This window comes from Emydura macquarii, unplaced genomic scaffold, assembly GCF_026122565.2.
Source record: "Emydura macquarii macquarii isolate MOO-44397 ecotype Brisbane River unplaced genomic scaffold, CSIRO-AGI_Emac_v2 contig_67, whole genome shotgun sequence".
In the NCBI taxonomy this organism is placed as follows: domain Eukaryota; kingdom Metazoa; phylum Chordata; order Testudines; family Chelidae; genus Emydura; species Emydura macquarii.
The window spans coordinates 4,162,517-4,187,624 of NW_027130204.1; the positions used below are offsets into that span (position 1 = coordinate 4,162,517).

The 25,108-nt window shown below is 46.3% G+C and overlaps 1 protein-coding gene across 1 annotated transcript in view; it reads right to left on the minus strand.

Moving 5' to 3' along the window:
* Positions 1-25,108, minus strand: part of ADAM8 (ADAM metallopeptidase domain 8) — a 91,457-nt gene that overhangs the window by 52,417 nt on the left and 13,932 nt on the right. The window contains exons 4-6 of the mRNA XM_067538635.1: positions 24,402-24,480; positions 22,515-22,591; positions 2,674-2,860 (exon numbers count right to left, since the gene is read on the minus strand). Of these exons, the coding sequence (XP_067394736.1) occupies positions 2,674-2,860; positions 22,515-22,591; positions 24,402-24,480 (343 nt within the window). The remainder of the gene's footprint in view (positions 1-2,673; positions 2,861-22,514; positions 22,592-24,401; positions 24,481-25,108) is intronic.

The window sequence follows — 25,108 nt, forward strand, 5'->3', positions numbered from 1 at the left end:
TTTGGATATAATCCTTTTGAGTAATTTTGTATCACCTGCAAACTGTGCCGCCTCTGTCTACCCCTTTTTCCAGATAATTTATGAATAAGTTGAACACCACTGGTCCCATTATAGATCCCAGGGGGAGTCCGCTATTTACCTCTCTCCAATGTGAAAACTGATAATTTATTCCTACACTTTGTTTCCTGTCTTTTACCAGTTACTGATCCAGGAGAATACCTTCCTTCTTATCCCATAACTGTTACTTAAGAGCCTTTGCTGAGGACCTTGTCAAAGGCTTTCTGAGAGTCCAAGTACACTATATCACCCTTCTCCTCATGTTTGTTAACCCCCTCAGAGAATTCTAATACATTGGGGAGGCATGATTTCCCTTTATAAAAACCATGTTGACTCTTCCCCAACAAATCGTGTTCATCTATGTGTCTGATAATTCTTCTTTACTATAGTTTCAACCAGGGCTTAAATTCAGCTGGAGCTGTCCAGAGTGGAGCTATCCAGAGCAGAGCCCTAATAAATATTTTCAAACCTTTACTCCAGCCTGATGCTGTTGTGGTTCTCAACCAGTGGTCTGCAGTCCCTTGGGGGGGGAGGGGACCCACAAGCCAGTTTCAGGGGGCATGTGGGGCTCCACATCTGAAGCCTGGAGCTCCGGCATGCCGCGCAGAGCAGAAGTTCCGAATCCTGGCATGCCCCATGGGGCTGAAACCCCGCTGGCGCCTCCCATGGAGAGTGGGGGTAGGCTCCAGGAAATACGCTAAGAGAATTTAAGCCCTGGTTTTAACCAATTTGCCTAGTACTGAAGTTAGGCTTATTGACTTATAATTACCAGGATTGGTTCTGGAGCCTTTTTTAAAAATTAGCATCACATTAGCTATCCTCCTGCCATCTGCTACAGAAGCTGATTTAAGGATAGGTCACATACCGTAATTAGTAGTTCTGCAATTTCATGTCTGAGTTCCTTTAGAACTCTTGGGTGGATCCCATCTGGTCCTGGGGACTTATTACTGTTTAATTTATCAATTTATTCCAAAACCTCTTCTATTCACACTTCATTCTGGGACAGTTCCTCAGATTTATCATCTAAGAACGGCTCAGATGTGGGAATCTCCCTCACATCCTCCACAGTGAAGACTGATGCAAAGAATTCAATTAGCTTCTCTGCAACGACCTTGTTTTCTTTGAGTGCTCCTTTAGCACCTGATCGTCCAGGGGTCTCAGTGATTGTTTGACCGGTTTTCTGCTTCTAATATACTTTTTAAAAAATTTCTATTAGTTTTTGAGTCTTTTGCTAGTTACTCTTCAAATTCTTTTTTGGCCTGCCTAAATATACATTACACTTGACTTGCCCCTTTCCATTTTCCTCAGTAGGACATGACTTTCAGTTTTTAAAGAATGCCTTTTTGCCTCCAACTGTTTCTTTTATTCTGTTTAGCTATGGTGGCATTTTTTTGGTCTTCCTGTTATTTTTTTTTTTTAGGGTACACATTTAATTTGTGCCTGTTTTTACATTTTTAAAATGTTTCCATGCAATATGCAGGAATTTCACCCTTTCAATTTCCATTTAACTAGCTTTCTCATTTTTGTGTAGTTTGCCTCTCTGAAGTTAAATGCTACTGTGATGGGCTTCTTTGGTATTCCTCCCCTCCCCAAGGATGTTAAATTTAATTACATTACCAAGTGGTTCAGCTATATTCACCTCTTGGACCAGATCCTGTGCTCCATTTAAGATTAAATCAAGAATTGCTTCTCCCCTTGTGGGTTCCAGGACTAGCTGTTCCAAGAAGCAGTCATTAATGGTCGGGCTAGGCCTTGGAGGATCTCAGAGATAAAGACATGCAGTCTATATTTGAGTGTTTGATATAGTGGGAGAGGGGAAGTGGCAATGAAACGATGATGGTCTTAGCAGCCAGGCCTGCATTTGTCAAGGCCAGAGAGGATGAGGCTGCAGTAAAGAGGCAAGATAATGGAGGGCCTGGTGGGAGTCTGGCTGGTGTATCCTGACAGAAAAGGCTGGATCATAGAGATACGGTGGGGGGAGAGGTGGTAAGACTTAGACATGGTCTCCTATTTGTGATCACAGAATTATCCATTGGTACTTCTCTGGCCCCCTCACCATAGTATCTGGGCAGTTTGCACTCTTTACTGTGTTTCTCCTCACAGCCCCCTGTGAACCAAGGCAGGGCTTTACCCCCATTACACAGGAGGGGAATGGAGGGACAGACTGACTATGTGAGTTACCCAAGTCACACAGGGAGTCTGTGGTGCAGCAGGGAACTGAACCTGAGTCTCCCAAACCCAGGCGGGGGCCGTGACATCCCAATGACAACTACAGCAATTGTTCACTGTCAAACATTTCACTTGGCAGGCAGGGAGATATCTGAAGTGCAAGAAGTGTCTTAGCCTTTTTGAAAGCTCCTCAGCCTGCTTCTACATGCTCCTCCTTTCAACATCCCCTGGAAATGAGGAGAAGCTGGCACTGTGCAGCCAGCCAACTCCCCACAAGCCCCCAGCAAGTGCATGCAGAACCTCTGCAATCAGGCACTGGGCTAGGGACCTGATTGAAGGCCCAGCAAAGTCAATGGAAAGACTCACACTGACCTCAGTGGGCTTTGGATCAGGCCCTACAGTCCTATAAATTAAACTACAACACAGAAGAATAGGATGATTTCCTACCCAGTGATGGGGCTTCATTGCAGCAGCAATTTTCGGTTCATGGTCATATTCCAAAGTGACATTGGCATCTCCACAGGTCCCACGCTTCACTCTCAGGTTATCCGCTCGGTACACCGCGTGCTCCCCTTTATCATCACTTCCCAATGGCTCAATTAAATAGACTCTCTGATCGGCCCAGAAAAATCCGCTGTAAAGAGATGGGGGGCAATGTGAATCGGTGTCTGGTATCTGGTCAGAGAAAGGGGTTGCACACACATCCGCAGAGGAAACACCATTGTCTGTCCCTGCACCAAGCGTGTAGCTGAGTATTAGGTGACAAGCGTATTGCTGAGTATTAGCAGGCAAGGCCATGTACAGGTCATGATAGCCTGGCCCTTGGCGGGCCATGTATATTAAACTGGGATCTTTTCAAAAGGAAACTCTAAACAGAATTCCCTGCTCTGCATTCAGGGCCAGCCTGGGCTTTCGACTGTTTCCCCATGTCAAACGCAATTTAGAAAGAAAGCAGCAAACCTGGCCTTGCAAAATTCAGGCACATTCTGTCTCTGTAACATGGGGAAGAGGCAAGGCAGGCAGGGCAGGGCAAGGTGGTCCCTAATAAGTACCCAGGTCCTGACCCTGTAACATGGGGGACCAGCAGTGAAGGACAGGATAGTCTCTACTTTGAACCTTTGGACCATATTTCCCTCTGTGCTGATGGGCGAGTTCAGTGGTCCTTTGTCCGTTATATTCCATTATAGTTACCAGGTATAGAGGCTAATGACCCCACAGTCCTGCCTTCCTGCTGCTACCAGACGGACGCATTCCCTGCCACCAATGAGAGTGTGACTGCACAATGGGGTTATCTGTCTCCTAAGAGGTTCTGGAGGCATACTTCGGAGGTGAAGTGAGTGATTTGCAATTCCCTTTCTCTTGGGAAAATAGGAAGATGAGCTGCTCTCCAGAGCCTGTCAACCCAGAGAGCAGGGAGCTTGTGGCAGTCATGTGTGGCACTTGATGCTTCTTGTTTTGCTGACTGAAACTGAAAGGAGACCTGGTTCCATTGCAGGGTGGAGAAAAATTGGATTTTTTTCATTTAAATTGGATGTTTTGATTTTTGTTATTTAAATTATAATATGTTTTTCTTTTTCAAACTAAACCTGTTTAAAATAAAATCTAAATTGAATATAAAACATGTTAAGGCCTACATTTATTATAATCTCTTAAAATATTTAAATAAAAAATAAATATGCCGAATCCTTGAGCCTCTATCAAAATTTTGAGTCAAAGGCTGCTTTTCTATAAAAAGAGAGAATCAGGGGGAAAACATCTAACTTTCGAGGTCAAGAGTTATAAATAAAGCACAACAGATCATGCACTGTATTAAGGGAGTCATGGATAGTTCTCTGAAAACATCTGTTCAGTGTGCAGCAGCAGTCAAAAAAGCTAACAGAATGTTATGAACCATTAGGAAAGGTATAGATCATACGACAGAAAATATCACAGTGCCATTATATAAATCCAAACAATCGCTTCAGCACCTATTCCAGGGTCTTCACGCCATCTTACATCTAGGCTCCCTCCACTTGGGTCATCAGCCAACTTTGAACCCACAATCTTCAGAGACCTAGCACAGCCTTATAGGAGTTCCACAGGAGTAACTGGTAGGGGAGGGATGCTCTTATCCTCTATGAGGAGGCAACAACACAGGTTATCACTGGGCTCCACAGCTGTCTGGGAACGAGCACTGGACCAGTGGGGTCAGGATCCTTAGGCTCTCTTCCTGGCTCTGGGAGCAGAGTGTGGTGAAGCAGCTAGAGACTCTATAGTAGTCAAATGCAGGCATCTGCAGGGACTCAATGTGGGAAAAGCCCAAGCTGCTGCCACTTGAACTAAAGGAAAGTGCACATTAGCACGGAGGCAGTAGTAGCCTCACAATTCTGTGTGTGTGTCTGGCCACTAGCGAGGGACAAAGTCCCACACTACGTTAGCATGGGTTAGACAAGCAGATAATTCAGCCCACTTCATCTGACAGTCACAGTGGCAAAGTGTCTAAGGTTCGGGCTGGCCACATTAGAAATATGGGACCTATTTCCAGCTCTGCCTGAGGAAACGTCACCCAGCTTCTCAGTAAAACAGGTGAGGGATAGTTGCTGCCTCTCGAGTAGAAGCATGAGTTGTGAAGAACACAGAAATAGTTGGGATTAGAGCTCATAAGCATGTAGCTAGTAGCTCAGTGCACCTTCCTCCAGGCTACAGAGCAGCATGTATGTGGCAAGGAGGGTCTCTCTTCTTCTTCCCTGTCTCAAGGGGGACACTTTACCATTTTTTGCACAACAGGGGAAAGAGAGACTTAAACCAAAGGATGGAATCCAAATCTCTCTGAATGTGGCAGTGTGGGAGGCTCAAGTCTGACTCACAGCATCTTCTAGGACTCTGATTCTACAGAGAATACTCAAACAGCAGAGCCTGTTTCCTAGATCCAGTTCAGATGGGGCCCACATAGGGGCAGACCCATGAGAATGGCTGATTTTATGGGGTTTCCCAACTTGGGCAAAAATCTCATGAGAACAGCTCATTGGATTGCAGCCCCAACCAATCCAAACCTAAACCTGAGCCAGGTTTCTCTCAAACCCACCCCTGAACCTTCATCTGACATTACTCCAGATTCAGAGCCAAAGCTCATCTCCATGGGCCATCTCTGGTTCAACTACATATAAATGCAAGGAGTCACCTAGGGCCTCCATGGGAGAAGAGAGCAATAAAACGGTGGGGGAAGGGCAATGCCAGGGGCACTATTCATTATTCTTCACCACACAGGAAATGCCTGTTCTGGGACGCTGGTCATAGGAAATCAGAGCACGTTCTTGGCACACATCAGTCTCTAACAGGGGAGTTATGGGGCAACTGGAGAGATTTGAGTGCAGTAAATCATCAGATCTGGACAGCATCGTCTAAGGACTCTGGGGGGAGGAAAGTGTGGAGAGGCCCAGTGTATTGCAAAGACAGACCGTCTCTCTGGAGATAGAGCAGGATACGCATGACTATCTGTCAGCCCCAGAGCAGTAAGCCTCATCTCAGAATCTGGTCAGCGGAGGGGAAGGTCTGATTAAGGACAAAGCAGGATAAATGGAACTTCATTGGGTCTCTGTCCTATGAGAACTGTCTGCAGACATGCTATTTACCGGTCAGCTGCAATCTCAAAAGATGTTAGGTAAGATGCCTCATATAATACTGTTAACATAAATAATACCTAACCTGTGCTGCCTCAGGGGTGAAGGAGGTTAAGAGCAAGAAGCCCCCATGGCTAGTATGTGATAATGAAAGGTAGTGAAAACAGTTCTTCCTTGCCCTTAATGAAAGGACAGCACATATAGAACTAAAGAGTGAAACAGCTACTGCACGCCACAAAGTGAGAGACCCATGGCCTCAGGGACCATAGGGGCCAATGGTTCATGGAGTGGAGTCTAAAAGAACTGGGTAACTCCTTGAGCTTTCACCTGATTTGTTCTCAGAGAAGCTAAGACAGTGATAAGAAGAATCATGCTTTCAGATGGAAGCTAAATCACTGCACAGGGCAGAAAGAAACTCCAACTGGCCTGTGCTCCATGGCACAGCTAGAAAGGGGAATGTTGAGACATTTTCACCTTCCTCTAAACTTCTGTAGCATCCATATTGGCCTGAGATGGTGGCAGAAAAATATAGTAGACCACCAGCACAACTGGTTCGATCCATTATGGAAGGGAGGCGTGAGCCCAGACTAGATGCACCTGGGGTCCAATCAGATAGGACTGTGAGGTGGGCCACCTCGCTGTATGTACCAGTAGAGTGATCAGGTGGAAGAAGTCCTACATTCTTCACTAAGATTAAAATTAAATAAAAATGAAACTACACAAACTATTATCAAAATGTAGTCTTGGGTAAGGCTGCTGATCCAATGTTAGAAACAATTAATTATCAGAGAAACTGACCTAAGACAGTAGTTCTCAAACTTATTTGATTTCACCTCAATCCCTGGAAAAATCATGGAGCAGGTCCTCAAGGAATCCATTTTAAGGCACTTGGAAGAGCAGAAGGTGATCAGGAACAGTCAACACGGATTCACCAAGGGAAAATCATGCCTGACCAATGTGATTGCTTTCTATGAAGAGGTGACTGGCTCTGTGGATGTGGGGAAAGTGGTGGACGTGATATACCTTGACTTTAGCAAAGCTTTTGATAACAGTCTCTCACAGTATTCTTATCAGCAAGTTAAGAAAGTATGGGTTGGATGAATGGACTATAAAATGGATAGAGAACTGGCTAGAGCGTAGGGCTCAACGAGTATTGATCAATGGCTCCATGTCTAGCTGGCAGTCGGTCACAAGCGGAGTGCCCCAGGGGTCGGTCGTGGGGCCAGATTTGTTCAACATCTTCATCAATGATCTGGAGGATGGGGTAGATTGCACCCTCAGCAAGTTTGCAGATGACACTAAGCTAGGGGGAGTGGTAGATACCCTGGAAGGTAGGGATAGGATACAGAAGGACCTAAACAAACTGGAGGATTGGGCCAAAAAAAAATCTGATGAGGTTCAACAGGGACAAGTGCAGATTCCTGCACCTAGGACGGAAGAATCCCATACACAGCTACAGACTGAGGACTGACTGGCTAGGCAGCAGTTCTGCAGAAAAGGACCTGGGGGTAACAGTGGATAAGAAGCTGGATATGACTCAGCAGTGTGCCTTGGTTGCCAAGAAGGCTAATAGCATATTGGGCTGCATTAGTAGGAGCATTGCCAGCAGATCACGAGAAATGATCATTCCCCTATATTCGGCATTGGTGAGGCCGCATTTGGAGTATTGTGTCCAGTTTTGGGCCCCCCACTACAACAAGGATGTGGAGAAGTTAGAGAGTCCAGCGGAGGGCAACAAAAATGATTAGGGGGCTGGAGCACAAGACTTATGAGGAGAGGCTGAAGGAACTAGGCTTGTTTAGTCTGCAAAAGAGAAGAATGAGGGGGGATTTGATAGCAGCCTTTAACTACCTGAAAGGGGTTTCCAGGGAGGATGGAGCTAGGCTGTTCTCAGTGGTGGCAGATGCCAGAACAAGGAGCAACGGTCTCAAGTTGCAGGGGGAGAGGTTTAGGTTGGACATTAGGAAAAAGTTTTCCACTAGGAGGGTGGTGAAGCACTGGAATGGGTTACCTAGGGAGGTGGTGGAATCTCCATCTTTAGAGGTTTTTAAACTGCAGCTTGACAAAACCCTCGCTGGGATTATTTAGCTGAGGTTAGTCCTGCTCTGAGCAGGGGGTTGGACTAGATGACCTCCTGAGGTCCCTTCCAACTCTAATATTCTATGATTGTGCCCTCCTTCTTTGTGTCTGTAGTCATTTACTCCCCGCCCCTCAAGTATATATACAGACACCCAGCTCTGAAGGCAGAGCAGAGAGCAATGGCTGCTGGCTAGGCGCCTCGCTCTGAAGGTAGCGCCGCTCTAGCAGCAGCATAGAAGTAAGGGTGGCAATGTGAAAAGTGATATTCACCCATATCACTTTTCACAGAAAACTTAGCACCCCATTGCCACTCTTACTTCTGTGCTGCTGCTGCCACCCCAGGGCTGACAGCCAGAGTCCTGCCACTTCCTTGTGAGTGTGGGGGGCAGTGTGGGGGGGGGCTCTGGCTGTTCCCTATATCCCCGCCTCCCAGGTGTGCGTGGCCCTTCTGCATGAGCCCTAACCACCCACGGCTGACAGTTACAGCTCTTTAAAAAAAGAAAAAAAATAGTACACACAGCTTGTGCCTCCCTTGACACATTCCCGTGTCTCCCTTGGGAAGCCTGCCCCATACTTTGAGAACCACTGATCTAAGGGGACAGAATCATTACAGTTCTATCTGTTACTTTCTGGAGATTCTTAATTTCTTGTGGGGGAAAGGTCTTCCTGTGTTCACACGGCTAAGGGCGATATGAGTGGGATGGCAAGCTGGCTTATTCATTACATTACCACTTTAATTCTGGTCTCTAAAGCACCCAGATGGCAATGGCACATGCACCAGGGACAGAAGCTGCTATCACTAACACTGATTTAGCTCCTAGATGACTAATTCAGTGAGCAATAATCACTCCCTGTTTTAGTTTATTCACAATTTCCTCTAATATTGGATTTCCCCTCCCTCCGCAAAGGAATTATTTTACCTGTTGTGTCTCAGCTGACACTGAAAAAGCGAGAGAGACATTTCAAAGCCACTTGGCACTTGCGGTGTGTTTGCTCTGAGTACTTTTTAACATCAGATGCCAAAGACAGCCTTTATGGCTTATCAACCAAGACATAAACGCTAGATTTTGTACTGCAAGGATTAGGGTCTCACTGGAGCTGTTCTGTGAAAGATGGACAGAGATTATTGATGCTGTTAACAGATAGTCTGGGCTCTTCAAATCAAAAAGCCATTTAGTAAAGACTACAAAGCAGGTTTGACAGCTCTGAGTTAAAGGGAACTGTCCTTCCCACCAACAGCAGAGAAATAAATCTGCAGCTGTACTGTTCAAGGAGAGTCTATTTAAGGCCCTATATACAGCATGACCAGTAGTGTCACCAATTCTTAAGTATTGATATTAGCTACATTGGGAGAAAAATATCCCTGTGTTGCAGCACTGCAGTCAAGGGGTCAGACTCGGAGGTAGTGTGTAAGGAGATGTAAGCTAGGCTCGCCTGGAATCCAGCTCCTTTAGACACACTTATCTAAGCACATAGGAGACTAAATTACTGTACTTTACACACCAAGAGCAGCAGAAAGGTGTATAGAGAGTTTAAGTTCAATAACGGGGGTGATTGCTGTTGCCCTTCTTGCTATGCTTCTCCCTTCTGGGAAAATCACAGCCATGCTGAGAACTGATATGAAAGAAGGCAGAAGTGGGTTTGAATAGAGGCAGGGAGACTTAAGGTATGTCTGTACAGCCCACAGATGCAAGCCTCCCAGCCCGGGTCAACACGCTTGAGCTAGTGGGGCTCACGCCAGCGCCCAAAAATAGCAGTGTAGCCAGCGCTTTGAAGTTACAGCTCAATTTGGAGCTCACGTTCCGAATCCCACCTCCCTCCCTAAGATTGAGAGCCTGAAAATGCAGTCTGCACAGTTATTTTAGAGGCTAGCGCAAGGCCCGCTACTCCTAATATGATGACCCAGGCTGGGAGGCTCTCTTCCGTGGCTGTGTAGACACACCCTAAGAAGCTCATGCAAGCTGAGGTGCTCGGGGAAGGCCTAAGTTACATTGGTTTATACTTTGGCCCATTATTTTTTCTTGTATAATTGTCCTTTCCCACCACAAGAAGTAATAATATCAAACTCCCAAGGAAATGTCTGGTGGTAGCAGACGTTGAAAATTGGGACATGTACAGAATCAGATGATCTGTGGGGGCAAACCATATGAGAAGAGTTTAAAATGTCAAAGAGCCAGAGGATGGAGAATGTACAGGCCAGGGAAGAACCAGGAGCTTGCTACTTCTGTGTACTTCTATCTGGACTGCCCAGGATTTGTGGACAGCATGCCACCCAGGATGCTGGTTTCTAACACACTGGGCAATCCGATTTTGTGCTGATCTGTAGGGGCAAGATGCAAGCACTTTACTCACACACAGTAACAACACACTTCCCTGCTCACAAGGAAAGATACTATTCAGCAGAGTAACGTGGCCCACAGTCTGCCCCTCAGGGATGAAACCAAAAGGAATGCACACTTCAGTTTGGAGTCGGGCTTGTTTTCCCTGGGGGTTAGCAGGCACCTAACCCAAGGCACTGAAGCTCACCCCCTAAGGCAGGGTTTATTGGCTGATTTATTTCTGAGAGGATTAGCTGGGCAGTCTTGGGCCCAAACTCACTCCCAGTGAAGTCATTTGGGAATTTTGCCATTGACACCAATGGGAGAAGCAGTGGAGGGAAGGGAGCCCTGGAGCTGCTCCCTCAACCTGGTTGAGCAGTCACAGGGCGGAAATGTTGAGGGGGGAAGGAATGGGACACAGCATAGATGGAGGGGAAGGGAAGTGGAGATAAGTATGTCGCTAGAGGAGAAGTTGCCCAACTTTCCCCACTTATGGCTCTGCTCTGTCAGAGCTCCTGGGCTCCTTGTAGCAGGGTGGCCTGCTCCTTCAGGGCCTGGGGCCAGCCAGTGCTCTTCTGAGGTGGGGACCCTTTAAGGACAGCTGTTTGGGTCAGGCAGAGGCCCAAGTGGGAAAAAGTCAGGTGATTGTCTGATGAGTCGCTGATTCCTACAAAGGGTAAAAGAGTCAGTTTGAGGAGGGGTGTGGGGTGGCTTCTATGGCAGGTTCTGGAGCAGGAAGAAGCCTACACAGAGGGGGCTGATTCCAAAGTGACTTAGGCATTGGGACATTTAACTTTTAGGCACCTAGAAAAATCACTGGAACAACCATGGGATCCACAAAGCCTGAGTTTGGCACCTAGTCTCCCACAATGCATGGGGAGAGACAGATGCCTAAGAATTCAATCCACAAAAACCAGCATGCTAGATGTGGAGCCGCCTAAGCTAGCCAATGGTAGATGCTGACAAGGGTGAGTATCCGATGTCCCGACCCTCTTACAGAGTTCAGCGCCTAACTCCACTGGGGAGATGCTCACAGCAGTCAGCGCTAAGAGGAGGCTACAATTTGAGTCTTCAAAGATATGTTTGTCAAGAGCAAAAAAGCAAAGGCTGAATGGACTTTGGAGTAGTGTCAAGTCACTATGACAGAGAGATAAGCATGATCTTCGCACCCTCTTTTCAACTTGGTGGTGTTTGCAGGGCACCCACCCTTCCAGGGAAGAATGGGGATGGCAGCATCAGGCAGAGTCTGCAGCATCCGTTGCACTGACGGGAAGATCATTTCAAGACGCTCCTCAATTGCCCATTACCTGCAGTCCCTCTTCCATTTGAAAAGGAGCAGGCAGTTCCAGCTGAGCTACCTTCCTTCAACCAAGAAGAAATCCAGATCCCAGTCCATGAACTGAAGTCTGAGAAGACACCAGGGGTTTGTTACCTCACCCTTGAGTTGCTGAAGACATGGGAGTATTATTGTACCATGGAAACAGTTTCTTGAAGAGCATCTGGTGCACTAATATCATCCCTGATGACTGGAAGAAGGTTATTCTGCCTCTGTTAAAAAAGGGCAGTGAGACCTGTAGCAACTGCAGAGTTATTACACTGTTGTCAGCCCCAGGAAAGTCTTTGTTTCTGTTGTAATGTCTCTGATCAACACTGCATTTCATGGCAAAGGCCTGGATACTCAATGCAGCTTTAGACAAATGTTGTTCCACCATCAACCAGATCTTTACCTTGAGACAGCTTTTTGAGAAGATGGTAAATTTAATAAGCGGTGTGCATCCTTTTTATAGACTTCTGTCAGGCCTTTGATTCATCATCTGACACAGAGGCCCACCGGTGCCAAATGGCAAAGGGTTCATTGTTTTTTACAAACAACTCCTGTCTCAGAACTGACAAATTCACTACACCTAATACATCAGTTTCATGGTATTTACCCAGAAAGGGTAGCATGTGAGATCTCTACGGAAAGCTTGTAACTTGTTAATACTCATAATCATTGCAGGATGTGCATATGGGTAATATTTAAAAAATAATGTAACTATATAAAGAATTATGCCTTATGGTCTCGGAGTAAAAGTTAGTCCCCAGGGAATCATATGTCTCAATGTAGCCCATTTCCCATTTAAACAGGAGCGAGTTGTCATCCCTTCCCGGGTCAGTCAGTGATGTAATGCAAGGTTCAATTGTCTGCCTTCACCCTTCCCAGAACAGTCAATGGAAAACTGTCAAAGACAACTACAAAGAATCAAAACCACTTGAATGTGAAAAGGAACATTATAACAGACCGGGGGATCACCCTGTCAATAAAGACAAAGGGCTGATTCAGTATATCACAGAGTGAATTCACTGAGGAGACATCTTGTTGAGCAGGCGTGTTTCATGAAAGACTGGATCCTGAGAAGCCAGCCAGCTCTGCAACAGACTGGACTGTGGGGGAGTGGGAGGAACCTACTTTACTAGTTAGGAAAGCTAACTATTAATACTTCATAGGCCCTAGTTCACATTTTATGATTTTGTTTTATAGTGTAACAATTTGTTTTCATAACTCTCTCTTGTTTCTAGTGGAATCTCTATTGCTTCTTAAATAAACCTTGGTTTGTTTTGCTACAAGTGCTCACAAGTGCTGTGTGTTATACAGGAGCGGTAGTTTAAGGTAAAATGAGGCTACACGGCTGCTTTGGGGTCAGAGGATCTGGGATTTCTGAGAGTAGCCGGTATCAGGGGCTGGATAGCCTGGGGAATGCTTCAAGGGGAGTCAGAGACAGGGGTGCACCTCTTGTTAATCTGCAGGGCAAAGACAAGGCTGGTGTAGCCCAGAGGAAAGTGCTTGAGTGGCTGAAAGGCTGGTGGTGTCACAGAGCTGACACCCAGTCCCCACAGGTAAGACTCTCGCTAAAAATAGGAAGTAACAAGGTGACTCAGTCCTCAATACCCTGAGAACCATCAGACAGTGCATCAAGCAGGTCTGGGAGCTCTGATGAAGTGACGTGGCGTTCCCAGGAAGATCGTGCCATTGACAGAAGAGCTCTAAAATGGAACCAAAAGCTGTGTTCGAGTCAATTGTGGATACACTGCATGGTTTCCTATCTCCATGGGAGCTCGCCCAGGCTGCATTCTGTCACCATTTGGTGTTCAGTTTTGGTATTGATTGGTTGATGGATAAGCTTGAGAAGACAGCAGTCAGTGGCACTGAGCTGAACCCCATTTTGCTTTGAGATCTTGAATATGCCAATGACATTATTGGCTCAGTCTGGTGAATCGCTGCAGCTGATAGCTGGTCTGGTCAGGCAAGAAGCAGTATGCACTGGTCTGGTTATTAATCTGGATAAAACTAAGTCCTGGCCATAACCATCAAGCAGCCTCCAGCTCTAGATAACAACTCGCTCAGTATTAATCTACCTGGGCAGGATGCAGAGCAGATGGCAACTGTCAAATATTTGGGCAAATAATATAGAGAGTGCTGGAGGATGCTCAAAAGATGTGGCCACTCATGTAGCAGCAGTTGCTGCCATGTTTCAGGCTTTTCAGAGGCCTCTGTGGGGAGAGTATAACACCGAGCTTACTATAAAGCTACAGATCTATAAAACCACGGTTATACGAACTTTACTGTTCAGCGGTGAAATGTGGGCAGTGAGGAAGGCTGAAGTACACCAGTACATTTCAGACTCTCAGTCTTCATCAGCTGCTCCGCATCAAGTGGCGGGACAAGATCAGAAATTAAGATATTCAGAGTCGAACCCAGCAACCACCTCCATCAACACTTGTTCAGTTCTGGTGGCTTTCTTGGTATGGACATATTGTTAGAGAAGAAAATCAACCAATTCTGAAGCGTGCGTACCAAAGAATGCTGCTACATAGCCTGCAATCACGTGTGCACCAAAAGCGTCGATAACGCAGTAGGATTGCAAGCAATGGACATAAACTGAATATCCTTTCCAGCCAGACCACTTTAAGAACCTTGCCAGAGATCAATCTGTGCAGCACTCGATCTACAAGAAGACCATGTCCCTCTGGGATTTGCCAGAAAGATAATGATGAGTGATTAGGGCACTCACCTGAGAGGTGGGGAAACCCCGTTCAAATCAAATTGGGGTCTCCTGCATCCCGCTGAGTGCTTTAGTAACTGGGCTAAAGGTTATGAGGGAGGCCACCTTCTTCTCCCCCAGCTGTTTTGTGTGGAGTTAGGCATGCTCTGAGCACACCTACCAGATTGGACCCTAAAGGGAAGATAGGCAGAGGAACACCTATCTCCACCCAGCTTGAGGATTGAACTGGGATGTAAGAAGGAGATAAGCAGCTGGATACCTACCTAAGGCAGCAGTGTGCAAGCCCAGAGGCAGAAACTTAGGCACCTAGGGGACTTTTACAGTGAAAACGTAGGTGCCAAGTTGAGTTCAGGTGTCTACAGGATTAGGTGGCAGCCACACCGGAGTTTTTTGGACCGCAGTGATCCCTAAAACTGCGATTCAGGCACTTAAATCTGGAGTTTAGGTGCCTAAGTCCCTTTGTGGTTCTGGCCCATGGTCTATAAGAGCACTGGGGAAAAGCTGCCAGGATCTGGGTCAGGTGCAAGGTAGCTGTTGGATTTATGGGCAATTGTCTTATTTTGGGGTTTGCTGAAGATTGTTGGTGCAACCAATAACTGGGGCCCTGAAGAAAGGGCCTACACAGAATCTTCTGGGCATGGCATTAATCCTTCCTGGGCTGGGAGGACAGGCCAGCAGCCCCTTGAGGATGATCCCTCATTTATCAAGGGTTTGTAGCAGAAACTACTTTTTTTGGAAACTTGGGGGCCAAATTCACAAAGATACTTAAGCATTGCAATGCCTCGCCCTGGGCACCCTGCTTCCTCATGGAATTCTCAGCCTTCCATTAAGCCCAGGCTCCTCATACAATGCCTGGGGAGAGTTAGGCACCTAAGAAAGGGATTCTCAGAAGACAATACCTATTCAGGAAGGGAAGGGGGTTGGGTGCCTGTCAGTGAGAAAACTGTCCAGGCTCTTAGCTGTGAGCCCTTTGCAGCTGAACAGGGGATGGTCCCACTTTAGAGAGCATAGAGAGAGTGCCTTAGAGGAGGGCCCAGAGGAAGAAACTTGGGAAAGAATAATGGGAGTACATGAATGTCTCTTCACTGGTCACTTGGTAGAGGATGACCACCAGGACAGAGTGGTTGATTCATGAAACTCAGTTGGGTGTGTCCCTGCCTGTGGATGTCTGTGTAAGTGGTCTGTCTGAGGTTTATAGTTTGACATCAGCATCACAGTGTAAGAGGCAAGCTAGGTTGATGGGACAGAGGGCTCAGCAGTCCCACAGTCCAGGTTGCACCCTGAGGACCCCATCACAAGTTCATGTTGATGGGAGGAGCATCTGTGTATCAGGAACCATTTGACCAAATGGCCCCGCAACTTGCTTTCCTTTAATCACACTCAGTCCCATTTCTCAGGAATCAGAGGAGGAACATGAGTCATGATTATATTACCCTAACTACTTATTAGTCTTTCATAGAATCCTAGGAGTATTATCGAAAGCATCCCTGACAAGTGTTTGTTTAACCTGCTCTTAAAAATCTCCAATGATGGAGATTCCACAACCTCCCTAAGGCAATTTATTCCAGTGCTTAACTATCCTGAAATTTAGGAATTTCTTCCTAATCACCAACCTAAACCACCCTTGCTGCAGTTTAAGCACACTGCTTCTTGTCCTATCCTCAGAGGTTAACAAGAACAATTTTTCCTCCCTCTTCCTTGTAATAGCCTTCTATGTACTTGAAAACCGTTACCATGTACCCCTCAGTCTTCTCTTCTCCAAACTAAACAAACTGAATTTTTTCAATTTTCTCTTACAGGTCATATTTTCTAGACCTTTAATCATTTTTGTTGCTCTTTGCTGGACTTTCTCCAATTTGTCTACATCTTTCCTGAAATGTGATACCCAGAACTGGACTCAAGATTCTAGTTGAGGCCTGATCAGCATGGAGTACAGCAGAAGAATTACTTCTCGTGTCTTGCTTACAACACTTCTGTTAATACATCCCAGAATGACGTTTGCTTTTTTTTTTTTTTTTTGCAAAAGTGTTGCACTGTTGACTCACATTTAACTTTTGATCCACTATGACCCCCAGATTCCTTTCTGCAATACTCCTTGCTAGGTAGTTATTTCCCATGTTGTATGTGTGCAACTGATTGTTCTTTCCTAAGTAGAGTACTTTGCATTTGTCTTTATTGAATTTCATCCTATTTACTTCAGACCATTTCTCCAGTTTGTTCAGATCATTTTGAGTTTTAATCCTATCCTCCAAAGAACTTGCAACCCCTCCCAGTTCAGTATTGGCCACAAACTTTATAAGTGTACTCTCTATGTCATTATCTAAATCACAGATGAAGATATTGAACAGAACCAGACCCAGAACTGATCCTTGTGGGACCCCACTTGATATGCCCTTCCAGCTTAACTATGATAACTACTCTCTGGGAACGGTTTACCAATCAGTTATGTACCCACCTTATAATAGCTCCATCTAGATTGTATTTCCCTAGTTTGTTTATGAGACGGTCATGCAAGACAGTACCAAAAGCCTTACTAAAGTCAAGATATACCACATCTACCACTTCTGCCTTATCCACAATGCTTGTTACCCTGTCAAAGAAAGCTATCTGGTTGGTTTGACACGATTTGTTGTTGATAAATCCATGCTGACTGTTACTTATCACCTTATTATCTTCTAGGTGTTTGCAAATTGATTGCTTAATTATTTGCTCCATTATCTTTCAAGGTATCTTTCATCTTCCCTCTGATTAATTAATGCTAATTTCCTTGGCAATACTTCTACAGTAAAATGAGTCTGCATGCAATATCACTCTCACACCTAAAATTTTGGTGTCAGAGGAAAACTTCCAAAAGGAGTCCCTGCAGTATGGATAACACATGGGTGCTGCTCAGGCTAAAGGGCCACAGCATCTCACTTTGAATCATCTATTCACTGTGACAGACTGTCTGGAAAGCCTTTGGCTTGCTAAACAGCTCTAGACTTGCTGTACGTATGCATCTCACTCAATTTGGAGAATCAGTTTAGCTCAAGCGGAGCTAGAGTTCCAAACGTAACTGTCAATAACTTTTGAAATACTGCTTCAAAAGAAGCAGTGGGTGCCATGCACTAGCTGAAATAAATCCCAACCAGGTAATACCAATGTAGGGAGGTTGAGAGAGCCTCAACTGTGTGAAAAATAAATGTGTAGGAATCAAGTGATTTTGTAAACACATGACTTTTAAGGGGGCTGTATATTGGGAACCCCATGTGGGTGGTCCCACAATATACAAATTTGGATACTAACCCTATTCCACTCTCCCATGAGTCACAGCAAATTTTAGACAATCTGAGACAGCAAGTGGATTTTAGAACACTTAGAACTGTTATTTTTCAAACAGTAAATAACTCTCAATTTTAATAATAGAGCTACCACTCTGCTCTAATAGTCAATTTTCATCATGGCAAAAGGTTAACAGTATGATGTCCTAAGGCCCTGTAAGAGTTTTAATGTTATTTAATATATTTATTGTAGATCTGGAAGGGAGGATGATCAGTGAAGTAGCAAAATTTGTGGATGACACAAAGTTATTTAGGTTAGTTAGTATCAGTGAGGACTGTGAGGAACTTCAGAGAGACCTAACCAAGCCAGGGGAATGGGCAATGCAATGGCAGATGAAATTCAATGATGATAACTGCAAAGTAATGAACATCAGAGGGGAAATTTTGAATTATTCATACACCTTACAGGGCTCTAAACTAACTGTACCAATTCAGGAAAGAGACCTGTAGACAGCTCAATGAAAACCTCTGTTCAATGTACAGCTGCAGTCAAAAAAGCAAAGATGTGAGGAATGCATATGGAATGGGATGGCAAATAATATGGAATGTAACAATGCCATTATAATCAATCAATGGGGTGGCCCTATATGGATAGTGTGTGAAGTACTGGTGACCTGACCTCAAAAAAAAGATACTGCAGAAATAGAGGGGATTCAGAGAAGGGTGACAAGAAGGATCAGAGGCCTGGAAGAGGGGTTACATATCTGCGTCTGGAGGTTCTTCAAGATATGTGGTCCCTATCTGTATTCCATTGAAGGTTTACACATATGCACCATGAGCCTGGAATTGGAGAATTTGAAAGTAGCAGTGTCGGTTGGCCTATGCATGCACCCTTGCTGCACCTCATGGTTTCATCTGAGGTGATAGAGGGCAGGATGGACCAACTGCATCTCCTGTTCCTTCTCCACCACAAATCGAACAATTCCGCAGCAGCGGAGAAGGAGGGTGGGGAATAGAATACAGACGGAGACCATACATCTCTAAGAACCTCCAGTTACAGATAAGTAACCTCCTCTTCTTCTCTGAGTGATGGTCCCTATTGTATTCCACAGGGAGTGAGTAACGAACAGTACGTAATTCAGAGGAGGGTATGAGGATGAGGATGGAATGATTGAGCAGAGAACAGCCGTGCCACATGACGCATCCATTGCAGAGTTCTGCACTCAGGTGTAATGTGCAGGAAAGGTATATACCGAACTCCACATGGCTGCCCTACATACGTCTGGAAGCAGTACATCATGGAGGGTGGCCATTGACACCTCGATTCTTGTGGGATGGCCTCTCACCCCAAGGGGTGGAGGCAGTCCCAGCAACTGATAAGAGTGTAATGTACTCCAAAATCCAGTTGGAGATTCTCTGTGTGGAGATTGCTTGCCCCATAACTCTCTCAGCTATCGCAATACACAATCTAGGAAACTTCCTGATCGGTCTCATCCTCTGCAGGTAGAATGCCAAGGCTCGGCAGACACTGAGAGAGTGAAGTCATTGTTCCTCTGGCGAGATGCGAGGCTTTGGAAAGAAAGCAGACAGGCGTATGGGTTGGTTGAGATGCAACTGAGATATGACCTTTGGTAGAAACATGGGATATATGCGCAGGGAGACTTTGTCCTTATGGAAAGTGGTGAAAGTGGGGGTCAGCCATCATGGCCCCAAGCTCACCTACCCTTCTCACCAAAGTGATAGACACAAGGAAGGTGACTTCAATGGAAAGGAGGCACGAAGAGTGTGAAGCCAATGGTTCAAAGGGCTTTTTCATTAGTGCCGATAGAATGAGGTTGCGGTCTCACTGGGGAGCAGTAGGTTGCATGGGTGGGAAAGTTCTGAGAAGGCCTTTCCAAAACCTAGTAGTCAATGGATGTGTAAATACGAAGTGTCCTTCCACGGGAAGGTGGAAGGCACTGACTGCTGCTATGCGGACCTTAAGAGAGTTGAGGGCAAGCCCCAACATCTTCAAGGACAAGAAGTAATCCAAAAGAAGGGGAATCTCCACTTTCTCTGGGGAAAGCCCTTTTCGTTGGGCCCAGGAAGTGAAACATTTCCTCTTGGCCCAGTAGGAACAGCTAGTGGACCCTTTCCTGCTGCTCAAGAGGATATCTTGCACTTCCGATAAACACTCCTGTTCTAGAGAAGATGCCCATCCAAATACCAAACTATGAGGTGAAGTGTCTGCCGATCAGGATGTCTGATCCTGCCGTTGGGTTCTGTCAGCAGCTCGGGAGAAGTGGAGATGGGAAGTGGGGAAGAGGTTTATGGAGAAGGTTGGGAAACCAGAATTGTCTTGGCCAGACTGGGGCGATCAGAATGACTGTAGCTTTCTCCCACCTGATCTTGCAGAATGCTTGTGGCAGGAGTGGTAGGAGAATAAGGCATAGTTGACCTAGTCCAACCAGCGGAGTACAAGAGCATCACCTTGAGAGTGGATACCAACGCCCCCCAGGAGCAGTTTGTGCTACATTTGTTGTTGGTATGGGAGGCAAAGAGGTATCTGATCAGAGTCCCCCACCGGATGAAGATGTCGTTTACTACGGGGTCACGGAGTTCCCACTCATGATCGGCCACGAATCTTCTGCTGAGTGAGTCTGCAATCACGTTCTGAGTCCCTGGAAGATAGACTGCCAATAACAGGATCTTGTGGGCAATGCACCAATCCCATAGATTTACCCCCTCCTCACACAGAGCAGTCGACCTCATGTCCCCTGGTTTGTCGATGTAATGGTGGTGGTGTTGTCCAACATAATGAGAACATGATGGGAGCAAACTGGATGGAAAAATGCTTGACAGTCTCCATACCATTCAGAGTTCCAGAATGTTGATGTGCATCCTGGATTCCTGAGGAGTTCATGTCCCTTGCATCACGTGGTCTCCCATGTGCACTCCTCCTCCTGCAAGGGATGCGTCTGTGATGATCATCCTGTCTGAGGAGGATGAGAGGAGAGGAATCCCTACACCTGTCATGGGTCTGTCCACCATTGGAGGCAAGAGAGCACCTCGCGGTGGGGGAAGGGAGCAGGGGGGCATCATCAGTATAAGGTCCATAGCATGCCGCATGAGTGAGTAAACTCTCTGGAGCCACATCTGTAGACAGCAAAAGTGGAGGCGAGTGAAGGCAGTGACGTACATGCAGGCTGCTAAGTGGCCAAGGAGGGATAGGCAAGTCCTGACCGGGACAGATGGACTGTTGACTACTCGGATGACGAGTTCCTGCAGAGTCTGAAATCTATCCCTTAGTAGGTAAACTCCTGCTGTGGCTGAGTTGATGGAGGCCCCTATGAAATCTAGGGACTATATGGGAATCAAAGTTGATTTTTCAACATTGGTGCTGACTCCTAGGGAAGAAGAGAGTCTGAGCAACATGGAGGTCAAGATCTAAGTTTCATCTCTGGATCACGCTGCTAGTAGCCAGTTGTCAGGATAGGGGAATATAAGAACCCCATAATGCTTGAGGTGGGCTGCTACAATAGAGAAAATTTTGGGGAAGACCCTGGGAGCAGTGGTGAGTCCAAATGGTAGGACCCTGTACTGAAAGTGCTGTAGGCCTACCATGAACCACAAGAATCGCTTGGGGGTTGAGTGGATGTCTATGTGAAAATAGGCATCCTGCATATTGAGAGCTATAAACCATAGGCCTTTGTCTAGCGACGATATGAGAGCTGCTAAAGTGACCATATGAAACTTGGGTTTGCGGATGAAGCAACTGAGGCATGGAGATCCAGGATTGGTCTCCACCCGCCCTTCTTTTTAGGTATCAAGAAGTAAGTTGAATAGAACCCCTTCCCTTGATAATTCAGAGGAACCTACTCTATCGCTCTATCTGTATTTGGCCACTGCTAGAATACTGTGTCTATTTCTGGTGCCCACAATTCAAGAAGGATGTTGATAAATCGGAGAGAGTTCAGAGAAGTGCCATGAAAAGGATTAAAAGATTAGAAAACATGCTTTATAGTAATAGCCCAAGGAGCAAAATCTATTTGGTTTAAGAAAGAGAAAGTTAAGGGATGACTTGATTACAGTCTATAAGTACCTACACATGGGGAACAAATATTTAATTATGGGCTCTTTAATCTAGCAGAGAAAGGTATAACAAGAACCAATGGCTAGAAGTTGAAGCGAGACAAATTCAGATGGGAAATAAGGCATACATTTTTAATGGTGAGAGTAATTAATCATTGGAACAATTTACCCTGGGTTATGATGGATTCTCCATCATGGACAATTTTTAAATCAAAATTGGATGTTTTTTCTAAAATATTTGTTCTAGAAATTATTTTGGGGAAGTTTTCTGGCCTGTGTGACACAGGAAGTCAGGGTAGATCATCACAGTGGTCCTTTCTGGCCTAGAATCTATGACTCAGGCCACAAAAATAATGAGATTTTAAAAATAAAATTTCATTCATTGTATCTGCCTTTTGTTTTTTGAGCCATCAGGGGTCACATTTTCAAGCTGTCCTCCACAACCAGGAGCAAACTGACTTTTTTTTCCTAATTGAAATGTAAAATTCCATCCTACGTCACCTCACCTCAGTGGGTGGGGCTTTATAGAAACACCAAATGTCAAAAGGTTTGCCGTAAAAGTCGTGAGATTGGCAACACTGGTGGAAGTACACCAATTTATTGTGAAATCACTGTACTGCACAATGTACCCAATATATCCTGTAAACAAACCATAGCTACACTGTTTTTCTGACACAGTGACACATATTGGGGCTGGTTCTCTGCTGGCCTGCACAGTGTCTAGTCATTTACACTACTGCCAAACAGGTGTAAAATGCTATTAGATCAGAATAGCAGCATTTTACACCCAGTCTGTACTACTGAAAATGACAAGTGTGGGGCAAGACACAATCAGGCACCCTTGTGCTTTCTGCTTTACACGTTTGGGTGCTGATGCTCCTTCCCCTCTGCGTACCCTGCATCAGTTAAAGATCATACCTGAGTCCACTGCAGGTACTGATGCTTGCCGCTGAATCACTGTGCCCGTGAATATGACCGTGATAAAAGCAGTGATCCTGCAGCAGAGAAAGCAGAAGTCAAAAGCCAATCAGCACCACATGGGGCACACTTACAGAAGAAGAAAATTCACTAACAAGATACAGATCCTGGAAAGCAGAAGCATCCAAGGAACAGCGTGGGAGTCGCACCCACAGCAGGCCAGGGAGGAGGAGGAGGCGCAGGAGCCTCTATAGTTCCTCTCTATCTTCTGCTCCGCAGAACAGGTTTGGAGCTACAGCAGGCATGTGGGTCAGGATGGTGAGGCATGGGGAGGGAGGGACCCTTGCCTTTCCACTCTGGGCATCTGCAAAGCTGCTGAAGGAGGGAAGGCAATGAATTCAAATTAGGTACTCCCCATACACTGACCCCTATCTCCACTGTGCAACAGCTGCTAAGGAGAAGCAGTGTGGCCCAGAATGAGAGTCACTGCAAGGCACCGCAAAGCTTAGCTGAAATCTGGAGGGCCTCCGGGGGTCTGTGCTACCTCTCAGTTGCCCTGGTCATGGGGAGCTGTGAGACAGCTCTGTAGGCTGAGGACTAGACCTTCCCAACGATCTCCTTTGCTGGGGCTAAATTATTGACAGCACTCCCAATGAAGGGCTGGTGTTGCAGCCCATCATGTAGAGCCCAGGGGGTCTGCTGAGCTGTGTGCCAGGGTCAGCATTTGCCCACTAACAGAGTTTACAGAGCATTTTGGAAACATTAGCTAACACTGTTAGCCCAGAACACCAGCAGGGCAGGGAAGGCTAATTAGCCAACACCAGTCAAACCTCATGCTCCTGAGGGCTGCTCTGCCCACTCACCGCTGAAAGCCAGTTCACCGCTAATCTCTGTAGGACCATTTCTATAATGGGAAGCCAACTCATGTACTAAAAAAGAAGCATGGCCTAGTGGTGAGTGGTTACAGTGGGTGTCTAGGGAACTGGGTTCTGCTGCTGGCTCTGTCAATGAGTCATACTTGTGTGCTCTCTGAGCCTCAGGCTCCCTAGCTGTGACATGGCTTGACAAAATCATTGGTCTTTCTCTCGGGGGATGTGCGGCATTCCTTGGTGCTTTGAGATCTTTGCCAGAGAAGGGCAAAGTAATGTTATGGTCTGGCTCAGCCAGAAGCTCCCAGACTCAATACAGGAGTCCCTGGTGGAGGGTCTCTGACCTGTGTTATACAGATAAGATTGGATCATAAGGGTCCCTTCCAGCCTTATGGTCTATGGCTCTATGAAAGACCCAAAGCCAAATTGCCGGCTGGTGGGGAGGAAAGTGGACAAATCAGCATCAGGCAGCCTGCAGGCCCTCTCCCACAGACAACCTCGGCTTTTGCAGCCTTTAGCAAGGACCCGTTGTGGACCCCAGCAATGAGCTCAGCACTGTACAGGTGAAGGGCAGGCAGGCACATGGGAGGCAGTAGGGTGACTGCCCACTAGACTGATCTTACGTGCCCCTGGGTGTATGAAGGAGAAGGTGAGTGTCAATTTCCCAAACATCTCACGATCATATGAACAGCTCAGTCCATCCTGGAAACATCTCTGCTCAGAGCCCCAGCTTGTCATCCAGCAGTAAAGAGGAAGCGCTTACCACAAGGCCCTGAGCATCCTCAGCTTCATACCTGACTAATAGCATCTCAGGCACCCACAACATAGCATCCAGGAAATGAGAAGCATCAAACAAGATGTCTCACTTGGCTATGAAAATGACTGGGGGAGACACCACAGGATCTAGTGAGTTTGTCTTGGGAGTCCTAAGAGACAGCACAATTTCCCGGCCCCAACATGTCTCCTCTAGAAAACATGCATCAGATCGCACAGCACAGCACAGCACTTGGATTCATACCTGAGTGTCTGGCCTCTCAGAGATCTCAGTGCCGTTCTCTGAGTAATAGGTTTCAGTGTAATGCTCCCCAATCAGTCCCCTGGGAAAAAGAAAGATGGACATTAGCACTGAGGACTCACAAGGCCACCTATAGCTCCTAGGACAGACATCCACATGGTGCAGGAGGGAGCACCAGTATTCTGTACCACTCAGGCCAAATCCTGCCTCAACTGTCTGACTCACACCAGTGGGCACCACTGAAGTCAGCAGCCCCGACCCTGCACTCAGCGCAGTCACTGGAGCCAACAAAGGAGGAAAACAAGCTGGAACTGGCATCACATCACTGCTTGAGCACCCGCCAGAAAATCCCGTCCATAGATCCACATTCTTGCACTTCTGATGCACCCTACACAGGGGGAGGGAGAGGCAGGATCCTGTATAGCCTCCATAGAGGAAGCTGTTAGTGCCTCTCTTGGGAGCATGGAACAGTAGCTGCCATTTATGTTCTATCTGCTGAATGGTTTGTAAGCAAGTGCCCAATTCTCTGTCCTGCAGCCAGTGCTTGGGAGGGGTCCACTGTCACCCAGATAATCACCACCATCATTTACTGCACAACAGGCTACAAGAAGACCAAATCCTTCCAATGGAGCAAAAGGGCCAGGGCAAGCAGATGGTCTGGGACTGGTTTCACCTGCCTAAATGCTGGAGGGGCAGCCAGATCAGAACAG